Source organism: Crinia signifera, chromosome 2 (genome assembly GCF_055691185.1).
Source record: "Crinia signifera chromosome 2, ASM5569118v1, whole genome shotgun sequence".
NCBI lineage: Eukaryota > Metazoa > Chordata > Amphibia > Anura > Myobatrachidae > Crinia > Crinia signifera.
Window position 1 is genome coordinate 69,188,528 of NC_139218.1, and position 20,006 is coordinate 69,208,533.

General features: G+C 43.5%; 1 protein-coding gene across 7 annotated transcripts in view; it reads left to right on the forward strand.

The window, feature by feature from the left end:
* GIT1 (GIT ArfGAP 1) overlaps nucleotides 1-20,006 on the forward strand; it is a 138,339-nt gene that overhangs the window by 74,845 nt on the left and 43,488 nt on the right. For all 7 annotated transcript variants that reach the window (XM_083172319.1, XM_083172315.1, XM_083172322.1 and 4 more), the window contains exons 2-7: nucleotides 4,891-5,024; nucleotides 11,938-12,050; nucleotides 12,712-12,817; nucleotides 15,339-15,425; nucleotides 16,713-16,843; nucleotides 18,216-18,310. In XM_083172319.1, the coding sequence (XP_083028445.1) occupies nucleotides 4,891-5,024; nucleotides 11,938-12,050; nucleotides 12,712-12,817; nucleotides 15,339-15,425; nucleotides 16,713-16,843; nucleotides 18,216-18,310 (666 nt within the window). The remainder of the gene's footprint in view (nucleotides 1-4,890; nucleotides 5,025-11,937; nucleotides 12,051-12,711; nucleotides 12,818-15,338; nucleotides 15,426-16,712; nucleotides 16,844-18,215; nucleotides 18,311-20,006) is intronic.

Consider the following 20,006-nt stretch of genomic DNA (forward strand, 5'->3'; position numbering starts at 1 on the left):
AATTGCACTCTTAATGGCATTATGGAGTATAAGCAAATTACCATTATAAAAACTGAGGCAGAAAACTTTGTGAAAATTTATATTTTTGCCATTGCTGTACGTTGCTTTAGTGGTCATTAGAGACACTGGGTGAAATTTACTAAGATGTATATTCTACTTCATGGGCAACCAATCAAAATCTACTTATTTGTTTAGCACCCTCTAGAAGATAGTAGACAGGCTCTGATTGGTTGCCTATAGCAACAGCACATGTGAAGTAGAATACACATCTTAGTAAATTTCCCCCACTATGCTTACAAGGAAGATGAAGGTGCATGAATTCTTCATTGAATAAATCTTTTATGGTTCTGTATGGTCATTGGGTGAATTTGATTATCATGCTGCGCAGGCTGGAGCTAGCCGTCCCGGGTGTGATTTCTCCAGTTGGGATGCGCAGGTTAATGAGCAGTTTAAAAGGTTTTCCACTAGGCAAAGAAGATCTAACAGAAGCCATCATGAAGTCACACAAAACTATATCCATGTATTCAATATAATGCAGGCACTGCACAGCGTGTTTCTGTAAGCATTGCAGTGGGTGTTGGTTCTACCTAAGATATCTCTACCACCATTGTAAGGATACACTGTAACCCCTGAATACAGCAATTTATTTCCTTAATAATGAATTTGCTGAAAAGGTCTGCAGAAAATGCAAGTGGCCTTTCAAATTATTCTGCTCTGGAGAGCTCATCTCGTTCTTGCTTTTCCACCAAAATCCTTGGTCACACACAGGATTTATGACCTGGGCTTTGGTGGATCTCCTTCCTATGTCTCCTTTCCGCTGCCCTGTTTTCCATGGATTTTTCCCAGGTTGTCTCCTTTTCCACTAAATACGGAAAGCAGGGCATGAGGTGAGCAGCAGAAGGTTAGCGGTGGGTGGACACTGACGGGGAGCGGTAAGCAACGTGCGGGCACTGGCAGGGCAGTCAGCCGCAAAAGGGCAGGAAACAGGCGGGATGCGTCTGCACAATGGCCAGCCTCCCGTACCCGAGTCAAAAAAACGTGGATAAGAGCCATTTCCACGGCTTTTTATGCGGTTATTTATTACCTGCCAAAAACCTTTTTCTTGAGTCCCGGGTAAAAATCCTGGGTCACTAGACCTGGGATTTTTAACTTATCACCATTTCCCATGACAAAACTTTCAGGTTGTGTACATTCACTTGCAAAAACCCGGGATATTTACAGTAGGTTGGTGGAAAAAGGGTATAAGGGTATATGTGCTGCTGGAGTCCTCGTGTTTATACCAGGAGAAAATACAAAGTGATTGTGCATTTTATTACCACAGAGACATTGGGTTTGCATATAATTGTCTTTCTCTGACTGATAACAGTTTTATTTTAAGCTGCCTCCTGTGAAAATATGTCTGGGAGCCAAAGGTTCAGTGACACGTAATTCAAATATTGTATCTAAAGAAATGTAAGCTTTACTGGTGCCAATCACTCTGAATCACCCGATAGTAAATATTTCTCCTTATGCTGCTGTATTGCTGGTTTTCATCTGCTCACTTCTGCGTTAGTAATATTACATTTCAGTGAGGGGGTGAATACAGATTTGCATTTTCTGGTGTAGAGAAGTAATGATGTTGTAAAGCATTGGAATGTATTGCACTCCTTTACACAATATTCATCCCAATTGGACTTCGCTGTTGCATACTTTTGTGTGTTCACTTTTGTCAAGCTACATTATTTTGTTTGCCTTGGGCCTCTGACTCACCCATTGCCTGTTCATTGGCTCCACCTGCCTCTCCTTCGGCATTCATTATACAGGCCCACTTGTATGACATCACTGCAGGAATGCGTCTCACTGAAGCAATGACAGCAGAAAAGTATCTTGAGAACTACAAAGGGTTTTCCAGCATTATGAGAGTTTCATTTATAAATGTACTCTTTGGGTACAGTTGTATCCATTGCAGAGAGTACAGTGGCTTTGTCCCATTTCTGGCAAATGACTGCACTGTTTAATTAGTCTATATATGATTAGATTGTAAGCTTGCGAGCAGGGCCCTCCTAACAATTTGACTGTCTGTAACTACCCAGATTGTTATCCCTATTTCCAATTATAAAGCGCAACAGAACTTGCTGTGCTGTATCTGTTAATAAATCTGTTAATGAATAAAATAAATATACAATAAGAAATAGCAATGAATGTAATTCAAATATATTGTAAAATTGGTACTTGTGTATTTTGGCGGCGCCCCCGATGTCCGTCGTACGATGAACGGATCAGATCGCATCGCATGCCATGCACCCGATGGCATATGATGCGACGCGATTTTGCCCCCCTATACGATTAAAAATCGTATAAGCACCCTAAAGGGTGCTTTTGAGCACCCTAATGGGTGCTTACAATGTTAAATGCACCCCCACGCCACCCCCCCACTATAAACGTGAACCCGAAGCGTGGCGAGCGCAGCGAGCCCGCGAGGGGCGGCGGTACGTGTCCTACGACCTTTTCATACCCCCACTATCCACGTCGGCGTGGAGTTGAGAATAGAATAGTGTGGCGAGCCACCGAGCCCGAAGCGTGGCGAGCGCACGCGGATACCTTCACAGGTAAACGCGGGCTTCACAGGTATCCGCGTCCCCTCGCGGGGCTCGCCACGCTTCGGGCTCGGTGGCTCGCTGTGCTCGCCACACTATTCTATTCTCAACTCCACGCCGACGTGGATAGTGGAGGTATGAAAAGGTCGTAGGACGCGTACCGCCGCCCCTCGCGGGCTCGCTGCGCTCGCCACGCTTCGGGTTCACGTTTATAGTGGTGGGGGTGCATTTAACATTGTAAGCACCCATTTGGGTGCTTTACATTGTATAAGCACCCATTAGAGTGCTTATACAATGTTTAATCTCATCGCATCGTATGGCATCGTATGCCATGTACAATGGCATACAATTTCAAAATTGTATGCCATCGTGCACTATCGTACGATATCGCGTCGCATACCATCGTATGCGTTATGGTATGCGATGCGATGGGCGCCGCCAAAATACACAAGTACCGTAACATTTTCAGAAACGAACAAAACATTAAAATTAGTTATCTTATCATTTTTAGACCAGGAAGGGGAGAAATGTAATAGGTCCCTACTTTGTAAAGTACTGATTTCTAAATGATTTTGCAGTGGAATTCAAAGGTGCTAGATTAAAAGTGAAAACAACCTGGTGTGGTCTTTTCATTTAAAGAAAAAAACCCAAGAAACAAAAATAATAGTAATATACTGCAAAAAAAAACACTTTAAAATAGAACACAAATGTTTGTTTATTTTTAAATATTAGAGCGTTTAGAGGCCGATTCATTATGCTAAATATCATGGTCGGATGGCCCCCTGATGATTTTATGTTTTTTACTGGCAGTGAGTGCTAGAGCAATTCATTGCTCCAGTGAGGAGACCGGCGGTACGAAAATCAGCTTTCCATGCAAGTCTTTTTGCTTAAATCTTTTTTTGCAAAACTTGACTCTTCTGACTCTGTAGTGCTTTTGTGCATGAGTGAACTTGGGTTCACATGTGTGTGACCTCCAGCGGAGCAAGCTGGACAGTGGTAGGGATCCCTCTTCACAACCAAAATTCCTTCCAATAGGTAAATCGAAGTGTGGGAACAAAAGCCATCTGAAGATGGCGAATGGTCTTGCAGTAAAGCTCTGAATTTTCGTATTTTCAGAGCTTTATGAATGTAGGTCCCCATACAGCGAGTGAAAGGTGTAAGCAGGAGATATGTGTTCATTTTCACCTATGGTACAAATACAATAATAAAGTTATGATGAAGAGACCTATGTATTGATAATTGTGGAACTGCCATGGGTCGACATGGGGTTTTTTACTTTTATTTTGAGCTGACAGGCGGTATTTTATGCCCTACCATCCACTAGGACGTGATGAGAGAATAAAATAGTGCCCGAAGCATGGCAATTGGACGCGGTGCTACATTTAAGTGTCGAAGTTCGGGACAAAAAAAGGTAAAAAACCCCATGTGGACCTTTTGACTGTTGACCTTCCATGCATGTCAACCTAGTGGTGTCGTCAGCACAGGGTTGCCTACCCTCCCGGAATGACACCCCCCCCCCCCCCCCCCCGGAAATGTGGGCAACCCTCCTGGATTCTGGGGGACCCCCGCTCCGCCCCCTGACCACGGCGTTTAAATAACCCGAATTGCCGATCTCTGAGGAGGGGGCGATGCTAAAGTGTCATGATCGCGTCATTTTAGCCACAGAGATTGGCAAAACTGGTTATTTTCCATCCTGAAGGTGGACTTAATGACATCACGCTCAAGCCCCACCCCCTGAAGTCCTGCTGAAAGTCTCCTCTCCGGGCTTCTCCCGGAGAGGAGATTACAAAAGTCGGCAACCCTGAGTTAGTATTTCTGTGAAATCTGCATTATGATGTTAGTACATAGCCACAAACCATACAATTATGCACACACTTCAGGCTCTACATTATTTTATGGGGGGGGGTTTATACATTTGCACCTTATTCATATACAATTATTATTGTCCATTTTAAAGCCGCAACAATACACGGTGCAGCATAGCTGTGGAAGTTAATACTCCTCATACCTTGTTAAGCCATTCTATAACATTTGGTATTGGTGATCACTATAATCATTTATATTTTATTCAATGATGCAAATGATTTAAATTTTGTGTTTGACAAACGTTTGTGGTAGAGGTAGAATACAGTACATCGGCCTTGTTTGCTTGTTTTTGCATCAATTGTCCGTTAAATCAATGGTTTAATTGCTATATACATGTTGTCCTTTGCTGACTCACATTTTATTGTTGTTGTTTATTATTATTATTTTTATTATTATTATTATTATTATGTAATTTTTTGCTAATGATCTTCTTTGTTCTCATAAACAGATCCTGGCTGGGCGTCCATAAACCGCGGAGTGTTGATCTGTGATGAATGCTGTAGCGTGCACCGCAGCCTGGGGAGACACATCTCAATTGTCAAACATCTTCGGCATAGCGCCTGGCCATCATCTCTTTTACAGGTCAGGTCCTTAAAATCACTCTCACTTTAAAAAGTCACTAGCACAGAATAGGCAGCTATGGTTACTGTAACTGTCCCAGAACAGACTCCTATCTTCTATCGGGAAGCGGTCATCTATTAGAATGAACTTAGGTCTACAGTCATTAGGTCGACCCCACTAGGTCGACTGGCAGGAAGGTCGACCTGACTTAAGGTCGAATTTGCATAAAGATCGACATGAGGAAGGTCGACTGGTCATAAGGTCGACATGGGTTTTTCACTGTTTTTTGAGCCGACATGTGCCGACAGGCGGTATTTCATGCCCTACCATCCACTAGGGCGTGGTGGGAGAATAAAATAGTGTGCCGAGCGCAGCATTGCGAGCGAAGCGAGGGTCCGATTCTCATTGCCAACTGTGTCCATGTCCACTGTGTCGACATTCGGATAAAAAAACAGTGAAAAACCCATGTCGACCTTATGACCAGTCGACCTTCCTCATGTCGACCTTTATGCAAATTCGACCTTAAGTCAGGTCGACCTTCCTGCCAGTCGACCTAGTGGGGTCGACCTAATGACTGTAGACCTAAGTTCATTCTGACAGATGTACCGATTCCCTTCTATCAGTGACTAAACACATGATACACCTCAAGGGCTCTGTATGCAGTTCTATACACCTAGAAAAGAGCCATCAAAGAGATCTCAAGGTGTAATAGCATATCATATTGCCAGGGATTTTAGTGCATAAGTATTTTAAAAGAAAGATCCTTTGCGCTACTATAAAAGGTACAACAAATATTACCTTGTTCCAATGCACTGCTTGCCCAAAGGCATTGAATATACCACTATGCTTTACTCTCTGCAGTCTATATATCTGTTCTGCCTTGCACCCAGAAGTGGCTCACCTTTTACAAGGAGTCTGTACTGGAGGTGGCCAATATCAAAACACCTTCCAAAATAAGTCTTCACAAATTTGCAGGTAAATATGATCTAAACCACACATCCCTCCTCCTCAGTGGTGGATCTAAAATGGGGGCAGGGTGTGCATTGGAGGCTGCACCCCACAGCTTGCACCCATGTTCTTCAATATTTACCTCTCCCGAGTACCACTACTCTGAACAGATCACCTAGGTAATGGTGTTGTAATCACTTTTCCTGTGATTTACGAATGTGCAATCAAACAATCGCTGGTAGAATGGCCACTGCACCAGCTTTATGGAGACCTGTGTATACTTTGTAGACTCTGGTGCTACTCCCTTGAGCTGCTGACTAGAGAAGAGGGGGCCTGGATATGATATGTCCCTGCTCCACCAGGTGATGGTGGTGGTGGTTGACCTCCCGGGTTGTAGGGAGATTTCAGGTGATTCAAAAGTTGGCAATAAATGAGATCATGTCTTAAATGTCCCCATACACTAGTCCGATTTGGGCCGATTTCACCCGATCCCATTGGACCAGGCCGATTAAATTGTCTCTAACCAGATGTGTATGACTACCCTTTTGTGTCCGATACGCGGTCCCGTACGCATTGGAAAGGACCGCATGCGATGCAATGTCCCGGGTGGCTCAGGGGGGGTTGGATGGCTGTACGCTGCTGCGATACATCGCAGTAGTGTATGCCCACCTTTAGGTCCATTTCAGACTTAACAAATTGCAACCGTTTTGCCCTACTGTCACTGTATTATGTTGACTGTAATGGGTTGTGTAGAACAGCATGCATATAGTCATGTGATTCGCTATGTTCCGGAGACGGCACCTGATGGCATGGCAGCCATCCTAGTCCGGGTTATCATGGCTGCAACATGGCGACCTTGCCGTATTTGTGCCATGTGAAAACCACAATGTATTTCTCCCTTCCATTGAAAGAAAAGAAAATGCCCAAAAAACTACTGGAATCTTTTCTAGAAGGTGAATCCTGCTGTGTGTGAAATAGCTTTCTCTGTTTTGTGACCAAGCTTTACCCACTGCATCAGCCCTTAATCAAGAGCTAGGGCCATGAGTTACTGTAAGTTTGGTTTGGGCATAGGGCAATGAAAAGGGAGGTGATGCAAATAAAAATACAAATAGGGAATAAAGAAGTAATGTGGGTCCATAGATAAGAGAGGCAATTTCCTGAACAAGTTCAGATTCCAATATTCCCAGTCACATAGATGAAAATCTGCTATACAGAGCACTGCGCCAACCAGTGGCCACTCTCCTAGATTTGCTTGGCACCGTTATTGGAAAAGGACAACACTCACACAAGCTAGTAGTGCATTTACCAGCATGTACAATAGTGATCTTTTTGTTTTTCATGTCCTTGTCTGGCATGCTGTTCATTCTGATTTATTTTAATTTATGGACTTTGTTTTATTGGTACTTGTTTCCTAGCATGGCCACAATCGTATGGATCGTGTACCTTTAAGTTAAGGTACACGATCCATACGATGGACCCGATTTCCTTTGAAATCAGGTCCATTTGGCCGGCTAGGACAAAATATCGGGGGCATCGCGTCGGTCGGGACCATTAACAATGGTCACGACGCGACCGACGCGATGCCCCCGATTTCCCCATAGACTTCAATGTTAAAAAATATTTTAACATTGAAATCGTGTCGGGAAAGGTAAAATATCGGGGGCATTGCGTCGGTCGGGACCATTAACAATGGTCCCGACGCGATGCCCCCGATTTTTCCATAGGCTTCAATGTTAAAATATTTTTTAACATTGAAATAGTGAAAAAATGTGAAAAGGGCCAATATGACCCATTTCACATTATAGATGTCCCCGTCGTCACCCCACGATAGACGCCAACCCGAAGCGTGGCGAGCGCAGCGAGCCCGCGAGGGGCGGCGGTGCGCGTCCTCCGACCTTTTCATTCCCCTACTATCCACGTCGGCGTGGAGGTGAGAATAGAATAGTGTGGCAAGCGCAGCGAGCCACCGAGCCCGAAGCGTGGCGAGCGCAGCGAGCCCCGCGAGGGGCCGCGTATAACTTAACAGGTATACGCGTCCCCACGCGCCCCGCCACGCTTCGGGCTCGGTGGCTCGCTGCGCTCGCCACACTATTTTATTCTCAACTCCACGCCGACGTGGATAGTAGGGGAATGAAAAGGTCGGAGGACGCGCACCGCCGCCCCTCGCGGGCTCGCTGCGCTCGCCACGCTTCGGGTTGGCGTCTATCGTGGGGTGCGGTGTACGCCGTTAAATTTGGGGGGGGGGTTGGGAATATTTTACATTGAATCCAATGTAAAATCGGGTCCCAGGGACCCGATTTACATTTCATTAAAAAAAAAAATCGGGTCCAAAATCGGTCGGTCGCGTCGATCGCATCGCATGCGACCAAATCGCATGCGATGCGATCGACCCGATTTTTCCGACACGACCACCCCGATGTAAATCGGTGTGGCCGTGCTAGGAAACAAGTACCGTTTTATTTTGGTGTGTGTAAGACATCACATTCTACAAAGCTGACCCCAGTTACTTGGCCTTCATGCATTCAAACTTCTGCTAAAGACCAGGGTTTTGATTTATTTAAGAAAGCGGTACTTGTGTATTATCACGGCGCCCATCGCATCGCATACCATAAGGCATGTGATGGTATGCGATATCGTACAATGTCATACAATTTTAAAATTGTTTGACATTGTATATGGCATACAATGCCATACAATGCGATGGGATGCGTTTAAAAATTGTATAAGCACCCTAATGGGTGCTTACAATGTTATATGCACCCTAATGGGGCTGCGGTACGCGTCCTACAACCTTTTCATACCCCCACTATCCACGTCGGCGTGGAGTTGATATTATAAAGTGTGGCGAGCACAGCGAGGACGCGTACCGCCGTTCCTCGCAGGCTTGCTGCGTTTGCCACGCTTTGGGTTCACGTTTATAGTGGGGGGTGGCGTGGGGGTGCATTTAACATTGTAAGCACCCATTAGGGTGCTTATACAATTTTAAATCGAATAGGGGGCTAAAATCACATCGCATCGCATGCCATCGGGTGTATGGCATGCGATGCGATGAAAACATTGCGCGATCAATATCGGGGGCGCCGTGATAATACACAAGTACCAAGAAAGCAGTACTGTAAAGAGTTATACAGTAGGTTATATTTAGAATTCTAAAGATTGACTGTGGGGTTAATTCAAATGCAGAATAGTAAACCTCACTATTTGTCGAAGTTTGCGATCCTAAGCACGGTGCAGCACGCATGCGCAAGACCTCAAACCGCAGTCACAAAATGCAACCTCAGTCTTAGTGTTGCGGCATTGGGCATGGACTGGACAATGGAGGTGTGTTTGGACCGTTAACAGGGCAGTTTGAGGCATCACATGCCACAACCTGTATAGACAGTGGGCTACCATAGTTATACGACCTATTACACCACTGACGTTTCCGTACAGCTTGTGCACCATTTTCTAAGAAGAGACAGGTCATGTCATTTTGCAAAGTGCATTCAAAACAGTACACAAGAGGCACTGAAACGTTTGTGTTGTTATATGTAATTTTGTTGCATTTAATAATATTTTCTTGAGGTAATATACAGTATGTGTGTGTGTGTGTATAATGCTTTATATATCAATTTCCTTGGTTTTTAAATGCCGGAATTGCACATATAGCAGATGGCAAAGGGGAAGTGTAGACAGGTTTAGCACTTGTAGTTTATTCCGTTACTACTATTATTTTTCATTCTTTTATAGCACTCCTGGCTTAGTCCTGAGCTGGAAATTTTGTGTTTCAATTCCCGTCCTGTGTAGTATTGGAAAATGAATTGGCACTCCGCACTTGTCTGAAAAAGGAACCTTGCGTGTGCACTGTAGCTTCACAAAGAAGCTGTATTTAGAAAGTCTTCCCTACAGTACTTACCTGCACTCTAAACAACTACCAGACCATTTTGTGTCACTCTAAAACATTATTAGTTATTTCTTATAGATTGTACTGGGAGTCCAATATATACATATTGTATAGACAATGTACACTTTACCATTCCATTTACATAGATCCAAAGATCTATTCACAGTCGTCAGTTCAAACTCACTGATGACACGACACATCAATCAAACCAACGTCCAAGAGGGGTGCATGCTATAAATACCCAGCTAGATAGAGTTTGGACTGAACCAGTAGATTTATTTCATATGAGCAGGTCATAGTAATTTCATTGTATTGGATAGATTATATACTGGCAGACCAGAGTTTCACTTGTGCTGAAATTTCCTCAGTGAGAACACCTCATTTATTTACTTTTTAAATAGTGCTGCTGCAGTGTTTTGGCTGGAATGTGTATGTGTGTTGGAACATGCAGTGTCCCAGTAAACATATATATATTTCTGTGTGTTGAGACGTTTTAAGCAAAGAAGAATCCTATGCTGAAACCATATGTGCTGTGCACCATATACGATTTATTCTAGAAAATGTTTTTCCTGCAATAGGACTGGTTTTTAAAATATAAGATGAATAGTATGGTAAAACATTTCTAGTATTAAGGGGGGAAAAAACCTCCTGTTGGCGAGATAAAACTAATCATCCCTAGGGCTTTTTACTATACACATAACTATAGTATACTGTATATGTCTGTAGTGTTTGGGGAATTCATGACTTCACTGCATTCCAGCTGAGAGTGTGAAACTGATCACCAGATGTTGCTATTGACGGTCTTTATTCTGGAACGATTTGGGGTGTGTTACTTATGTCTGGTTATGCAATCCAAGAAAAACCTAATGTTTCCATATGTCTGTGTATTCTATATTTAAAGTGAACATGTCTGTATGAGAGAGAACCTTTATGGGGCTCAGAAAATTGTAATCAGAAGTTGTTGTTCATTTTGACAATACACTGAAGTATTGCTTTCTCTGTATCTAGGGCCTGATTCAATGTTTTGGGGTCTGCGCAAGCGCGTATTTGCGCATGTGCAGACCCAGGCAACGAACGGCCTCGGCAAGTTACACACTCGCTGGGCCATTCGTTGCGGGGAGGGGGGCGGGGTTGACTGGCTGCGTGAATGAGGCTCGCCCATGGAAATGCCCAACGTTTTATGGATTTCCCCTTGAAAACGCTGGTTGTTCCCATCAGTACGCGGCCGTTCAATGTCTTCGACGCACACTAAAATAGTTAATTTTCACTGACTTATATTTGCAAAGGCAGGAGAAATCTTTGGATGGCCGGCGACCATCCAATGATTGGTCCTGCAGCGGAGGCATGCGAGGGGGATGTGTCTTCCCTTTGCATCTTACCTCGCATGGAATCGGTGTTGGCGGCTGGGTTGGGGCCTTCAGATGAGCAGCATCTCAGGCGCCTGGTAAGCTGCGATGTTCGCAGCCTACCGAGCCAACCTGAATCGGTCCTTTAATCTTCTGATGTTGTGATTACGGGTTGTTAGGTCGACCACTATTGGTCGACATGGTCAAAAGGTCGACATTGAAAAGAACTGTATGAGTTTTTTTTATTGTTTGGTGTTATATGTTGATGTAGGTTGATATGGACACCGTATAGCGTGTCCCACGTCCCCTCTCATGGCTTGCTGCACTCAGCACTCTATTATATTCCTCCCTACGTCCACAGGGATGGTAACGGTTGTAAGCTTGCGAGCAGGGCCCTCCTACCTCTATGTCTATTTGTTTCTACCCAGTTTGTTTAATCGCTGTTGTTTCCAATTGTAAATTGCAACCGAATATGCTGCGCTATATAAGAACCTGTAACTAATAAAGAATTAAAAAGTCCTTTTTTGGGGTGAAAAACTCATGTTGAACTATTTCAATAGCATGTCCATACTGTCTTCAGACAGACATTGGCTTACAAAATGCTTAGGTATGTGTGCGCATTCCCAAATTGAGCTCACATGCCACATTGTGTCTACCGGCACACCATAGAGGTGAGGCGCGGTGTTAGGCTTAGTTTACCTTGTGCTCCTTCCTGTTATCATCGCTGTTTCATCCTTTACACTTTTTGTCCCTCCAGATGGTGCACACACTGGCAAGTAATGGAGCAAATTCCATCTGGGAACATTCTCTGCTGGACCCAGCACAGGTTCAGAGCGGCCGACGTAAAGCCAACCCTCAAGACAAACTTCAGTGAGTATTGTTACCCCAAATGAACAGTAAGGGTGACATCCGCCATCTTCCGAATATATAATCAGGGCATGTAGCTGACTCCCTAACAGTGTCTTGTGTTACCTGATGCTAGTTTTCTATAGGGTTTAGTTTAATAGAGATAAGAAATAAAGCAGCGTATTCAGTATTCATGAGTTTTGCTGGAAAAATTGACCATTATCCACTAGGTCCTCCAGCGGTATTATGACTGCAACCAATGTCTCACACCGCCACCAAGAGCAGAACATTGGCTTCTCTTGCGTTTGTATATTATCTTTACTATAATATATAATATATAATATATATATATATATATATATAAGTAGCTATCCTATATTGCAATGATAAGTTATCTCATAAATGGATGTACTGAGAGTAGTTTATATAAAGCAGGCCATGCCGGATAAGTTGAACCTACTGTAGCCTGATAGAGAAATAATGGGTCTGTCTGCTGTTATCCTGTGCAAAAATGAAGATTTTTATGATTACGCTGCAGAAATGAAATCTGTGCACATGGAAGGAGCGGAGAGGTTTATTTATTGTGAGGGAGACAGGGGACAACACTACAGGAAGTAAGGCGACAGCTGAGAATAGGATTGAGAGAAATTTTGACTTTAGAATCTGCTATTTGTTTACCTTCTAGTCCTACGAAGTCTGAGTTTATTCGTGCCAAGTATCAAATGCTCGCGTATGTGCACAAGTTACCTTGCCGCGATGATGACGGAGTGACTGCCAAAGATCTCAGCAAGGTATAGTAACAAGTGCAAAATAAGTGCTTTCGTTTTTCACTGAAAACAGTATTGTATGCTTGCTATCCTTTAAATTCACCATCGGTACTCTCATGCTTAACAACCCTTAACACTTAACTTACTAACTTATCTAAAAATAACGACACGGACACAAGTGCTGGCGTTTCAAAATAACGAATGTCAAATTTATTTTGACAACAAACTAAAGACTATAATATTGGTGGCGGCACTAAAGAACGATCAGATTAAAGAAAAAGGGGGTGGGTAGGATCACCATAGCATTCACACACCGCTGGTGACCAACTCTCCCAGCCAACCACCAGTGTCGGTGGAGGCAGCCATCTTCCGTGCACAGAAGTATGGCTCGTGACAATCGATGCCTGGAGAGCGCACCCACTTATCTACACACATTCCATCTACACAATTGACCGTTCTTTACCGCCGCCCAAGTGAAGAAATAGAGACAGAAAATAGGGATGGGTGGGTGGGGAAAATCTCCAGAGAGGAAGCAACTCTCTGGTCAGCAGACCTTTCTCCCCTAATAACTCCTCCCACTGCACCCATTGGCTGCCAGACGCAGCCCTTCCTCACTAACTGTTCCCTAAGGCAGCATGATCCCCCTTCGTGATTTATGTCACCTCTAGCTTAATCAGCCATCGGTGCTCCTTTCATAACAAATGCAATAAGCTAAGTGCAGATATTATTACTGCAAACATAAGGGGTAAAAATGATGTGTGGTAGATGCTGAACTTCAGTGGCCCTTACTATCTTCCTGTTACCCAAACCCATAAGTAAACGTACTACTACTACTCTGTAGCAGTCCATTCTCCTGGTGCTGATATCAGTCTTTGTGGTCTGAAGACTTCATTGCCAAGAGCTGCTGATTAGATGCCCTCAGCGTCCATCAAATATTCTGCTCCTTCTTTCGAAATAAACTGTTACGGGTTGTTTTCTTGCTTCCCTCCACTTCACTAGCTTTTGGTTGATTTCCTGGTAGTGTGGTATTATAGTTTAGATCCCTCGCTTCTTCTTTATGGGTTCCATACAAAGAATAGAATTGTTTTAAGAACTTTTCCACTACTTTACCTGCAATAAAGTACAGATAAAGTTTATTCTATTGAATTATAATGAACCTAAAAGCTATTTTGGTTTATGACTACATTAGCATTTTCATACAGATCCAATAATTGCATTCTTGGAAAGCATAGTTGGAGTCTCTTGGGTCAATTTTAGTAATGCAGTAAACTGTCACATTGCTGAATAACATCCCTGCCACCTATTGGTTTAATACGCCTTGTAATTTTGCTTAATACATTTAGCTTGGAAAACAGGACATATTCAAAATCCCTGTTGATTTGTGCTAATATCTTGTAGTTTTCAATAAGTTGTTCTTGTTTAAATAGGCCTTATACTGAAAAGGGTATGTGGTCCCTGGGTCGGCAATGTCTAGGACACCTGAAATAGTCGACATACCATAGGTCGGCATGGACAGAAGGCTGACATACATATAACTTTCTGGTCTCCCAAACCTACAAAATACCTGCCACGATGAGCTTATAATAAGATGTGCTAGAGGACAAATTGACAATTAACAACATGTCTCTCACTCATCTCTCTCCTGTTCCCATGCTGGTTGTGGTTTACATATTGTCAGTCTCTCTCATCCTCAAAAAGCTTTTGTAGATTCCTCAACCCACTCCAGCTGTTTCTTTAGCAATTGTTTGTAACTTAATAATCATTCTTAATCTCCAATAATGCCATACCAGTCGTGGTCAGATGTCATTAACTACTGTACATTGCTCTGAAGGCATAAGTCCACTCACGTTTCATTTCTGTTATATTAATGCAATCTGCAAACCTTATCATAGCAAACGGTAAAATGGTGGCGTTCATTAGTCTTGAGTCTGCTGGATTCTTACATCTGATTGGTTGCTGTAGGGGTTTTTATTTAGATAACCTTTTGCCAACTAGTAATTGGTATGTAGTCAGTGGATAGACGATATCTAGGTCGACCACAAATGGTTGACAGTAGTGACTACCTTGACACCTAAAAAGGGTCGACATACCTTCGATTGATTCTGCGAAAGGGTCGACACAAGCTTATGGTCGACATAGGCAAGGTCGATGGTCAAAAGGTCAACATGTGTTTTTCATGATTTTTTTTCAATAAAAGGTGGTTCTTCATACCTTACTACCCAAGTGGTCATAGGGTCATTAGTGGTCGACCTAGACATTATCTATCATCTATAAGTAACCGTAGTATTTAATCATAGGTAATGGAAGCATTTGTTATGCCTTAAAATATTTTGTAACATTATGCTGAAAAACCTCCTGTGCTCTAATTTATTTCAGTTCTATGTATTTTTGTTGTATTAATGTGAAATAGTTTTTGTTTTGGTTTATCATATACTGTTCCATGCTCAGTGATGATGTAACGGGGTGGAAAGGAATCCCTGTAAGTGGTTTGTGCTGTTGGGCTGCCCCTGATCTTATCTCTTGTGCTTTGTTTTGCTGATTATAGCAACTTCACTCCAGTGTGAGGACTGGAAATCTGGAAACCTGCTTACGTCTGCTGTCTCTTGGAGCTCAGGCGAATTTCTTCCACCCGGTAATCACTCCTCTCAACACTGCTGATATCATATTACTGTGTCATCTGACTGCTATTTCCTGATAATTCTCCCATCTCTGTCCATTTGTGTATTCTGGGCCTGATTCAGAGATGAACGCAAACTCTATTGATATGCGGTTGAACGATTATAGGCCAACCACGTGTAAGTCACACTGCGCACATGCCGGGACCTTGCGACAGTGGTCGCAAAAAGGATTTCTTTGCAAAATGTTTGGCAGTCCGGGATCATTTGGGGAATATCAAGAGGAATGTGATGAAAATGTAGGCATGTTGTGACCGTTTTTTGGCCGGGTCTCGTCCTGTGACTACAAACTCTACACAACCGCGATGGCTCTGGCATCTTACTTGCTGCCATCCTGGGTGGCTATAGGGAATCAATGATTGATTTATCTGCAGCTGCTGGAACTTACAAAGCCGCTGGTGAGCGTCTCAATACAAGTCCAGGCATTTGCATTGTTTTGCACAGTCGCTGCATACACATTCGTAGCTGTGGCGGCATTAGCGTAAATCTCTTGAAAGAGATTATCACTCTGAATCAGGTTCTCTAATATTTTCTGTTAAGGTCCAGTGCACAGAAGCACCATTGTACTCTGTTAGGGGGCCAGATGCACTAAGCTTCAAAAGTGATAAAATGGAGAGTGATAAACAGCCAGCCAATCAGCTCCTGCCTGCCATGTCACAGACTGTGTTTGAAAAATGTCAGGCAGGAGCTGATTGGTTGGTTGTTTATCACTCTCCATTTTATCACTTTTGAAGAAATCAATAGATTTGACCAGTTTCTGTTGGTCTGTTAGCTGTGACTTGATGGAAAGTGGGCTGCACAAATCTGTATCCATGTACATACAGCAAAACTCTCAGAGAATGCTGGAATGTGTAGTTCCACAGCTTCTGGTGAGCCAAAAGTTGCCTATCCCTGGTAAAGTCTGAGGCCTTTTCTTTTCAAATCTTAGGAAATGTTTTGTTAGGTAGAAACTGCTAATGGGAATTCTTTTTCCATTTAATTTTTTTCTACCGCTTGGGTCTCATTTTATTATTTTGTCCTTCCAAACATATTCTTATATAAGATGAGGAATGTGAGGAAGCTTTTACTTAGGGAGGCCACTGGTCTGTCCAGCTTCTAAGCACCGCATCCTCACAGCAACCACCATTTTGTTATAGTAAATGAGTGCATTGCATACAACACCACAAAACGTTGTTGCACCATATTCCACCATCTTTATACCCTTGTTTGGTGTCTATCATTAGTAACCCGCCTTGTGTTTGTAGGAGAAAGGGACCACCCCACTTCATGTAGCAGCAAAAGCTGGGCAAGTGCTTCAGGCTGAGCTTCTGGTAGTGTATGGCGCGGACCCTGGAGCCCCTGATGTGAATGGTAGAACACCCATTGATTATGGCAGGTAAGATGCCAGTGTGGCAGAGTATAATAGGTATCCACGTAGGTAATGTTCATCTGATTAAGTGTTTAACTATTATACCATATTGATATATATGGGTGAATTTGGACTTGAGTTCCAAGAGAATTGTGTGTGCCCAATTACTGCAGTCTATGGGGGCGATCCTATTAACCTCGAAGGGTGCAAGTTGCCATTCAGGTGCCGTTTTAACGCTGAAACCGGCACCCAAATGAACCCTAACTCGCACCCTTTGCAGGGCAAACTTCGCTGGATATTACTTGCACCACTATGGAGGTGTGAGCACTTTCCAGCGAATTCAGCCTGCCATAAAGTGCACCCGGTGTCACCATGATTTGCCATATGGGAGTGAGAGGTATTCCAACATGGGGGCAGATGTATTAAGCCTTAAAGGAGATAAAGCACCAGCCAATCAACTCCCAACTGTCATTTTGAAACACCGTTCATTGGCTGGTGCTTTATCTCCTTTCACTTTATCTCCACTTTATCTCTTCTCCAGGCTTAATACATCTGCCCCAGTGAGTGGTCATACAAACTCCTGGACAGAATGATGCCCATGGCCCAAGTGCAATGAAGCAGCAATGCTAAGCAGTGTTTGTATTCTGTTGTCTTTGGTCTCAGCTTTTCATAAAGATATTGACAAAGTGGTCATCTAAAGACTGTGTGTATGGGAAGCTTTAGCAGTGATTTCACATTGTACACTGCAATACATGAGCATCCAGACTACATCTCCCCACTCCCCTATATTTGTAAAGCATTCTTCCATAGAACAATAATGATTCTGTTATACATACAGTACATATTTTGGGTACAAATGTTTGTATAACAGAATCATCAAAGTCATGGGAAAAAGTTAGTCCCCATTGGACTATAATATTAAAGAATATTCCTTTATTTGCATTGAAATAGGACAGTGATTTGTTAAATTTGATATAGAGAAAGATTGGACTTTGTAATAGATATATGAGCTTTGTTTGACGCAAGTGTGTCTGTATGCAACAAAGTTCATATTCCACAAGGAAAGCACATGTACCAAACCTGGGAGAGCGAGAGTGAAGCAGTTGCCCAATGCACCCAAACAGCTTCTAGCAGGAATTTAAAAAATTTTTTTGCTAGTTAGGGCTTTGGGCAACGGTTCCACGCTCACTCTCCGATGCAAAGGATTTCTGTCGTAACCTTCATGTTCCCAGGCTGGGAGAGTAACAGGATTTCTTTAACCTATAATTCGTGCAGTATCTGTATTAGAGAGAGGCAGTCCACAAAGGGGAAACAGGACACAAAGCTTTTGTCTAAAAAAATGTTTGCTAAGTTTCTGGTTAGTGTCTATATGTCTGAGCGGGGAACTCATGTCTTACAGGCAGGCTGGTCACCATGATCTAGCAGATAGATTGGTGGAGTGTCAGTATGAACTTACGGACAGGCTGGCCTTCTATCTGTGTGGGAGAAAGCCAGGTGAGTGCTCATCGGATAACATTGAACTAGACCTATAATCAAACATTTTCATTTTCGTCATATATTGTTGAGTGTACACGTCTTATATGTTACTTGCCAGTAACAATATGATTTAATTGTTCTTTACTGTTGTGATGTTCATGTAAATGTTCTGCATGGTAAAGCCACAGTAGTTTTTTTTTTTTCCTTTAGTCTTATACGATAATGTCAACAAGATGATACCAGCTGATACTGTTGTCAGTAATTCAAGTACTGTCTGGCAGATCTCAGATAATGCTGTTGCCCAAGGTTTCTTCTGCTGGCTATAATTCAGATACTCGTACATCTAGCCACAATGTGCCAGATGGAGCGAGATGCCTGGCAAGTGTGTGCCAGCAGCACCCGGGGCATACTGTTAATGTTGGGTATCCTTTTTTGCCATAAATGTAGCTTATTCACAGCGCTATACAAATGGTATGCACTAGCTGCCTCTACTGATTAAAATGGTAAATAAATTAAGCTTATCGCTAAACTTAAGGGTGTTCCACATGAAGCCATCAGCAATATGATATTCACAAATTTGATACAAATCCAAAAAGTCGTAAAAAACAAAAAAAAACATATATTGCAATTTACAAGACAAGAACAAATAAAAATGCTTGCATGCTGATCTGCAGCTGATCTGAAATGTGTAGGTCTAACTAACGCACTTCATCCTGATGGAGTAGTATCTCATCTTAAGGCCCCCATACACTATGCGATTTTGGGACGATTTCATCTGATTTCGGCACTTTGGGCCGATAACTGAGTGAAATCGTCCCAAAATCGCAGATGTGTGACATCTGATCCGATCTGATGCGCGGTCCCGTGCGTATCGGATCGGATCAGGGAGGTCGGACGGTCAGCCCATAAGATCACGTCCGACCTCATGACTGACCGGGGGAGCAGTGGGATCAGCAGCTCTCATAAGCGGGACGCCGGAGCGGGCAGCGGGTCCTGACGCTTTAAATAGCTGGCGACGCCGGCGAGTGATGACCTGGCCGGGCGGTGTGATCAGCAGTGCAGTGGCGGGTATTCGATTTTTAAAATACCTGTCAAATGACTGGCCGTTCTCTGATTGGCTGAGAGCTCTCAGCCAATCAGAGAACGGCCAGTCATTTGACAGGTATTTTAAAAATCGGATGCCCGCCACTGCACTGCCCGTCCCCGCTGCTGATGTCTGTGATCAATCATCACACACCGCCTGGCCAGGTCACCACTCGCCACCGCCGACTGCTACAGTAGTTAAAGTGTCAGGACCCGATGCCCGCTCCGGCGTCCCACTGATGAGTATCGCCGCCTGCCCCACTGATAAGTATCGCCGCCCGCCCCCTGCTCCTCAGTCACCGCCCGCCCCCTGCTCCTCACTGCCCGCTGCAGCTCCCCGTTACATGTGATAAATCGCAAGCGATTTATCACATGTGAATTGGCTCATCATGTGCCCAATTGTATGTGAGCCTCCCGGGGAGCTGCCGGGCGGCTCACAGGCGAATTGGGTCCGAATTGTCCTAAGGAGAAGTCAGCCTAATGTATGGGGGGCCTTTAGACTTCCTCCATAACCCAATTTAAATGACCTCCCTTGGTGGTGTGTATCCAAACGAGGAGCTTGGACATCGTACATATGGATTTTCCTTAGCACTTTACAGGCTTTATATTGTTGTTGTATACACAGTTAAAG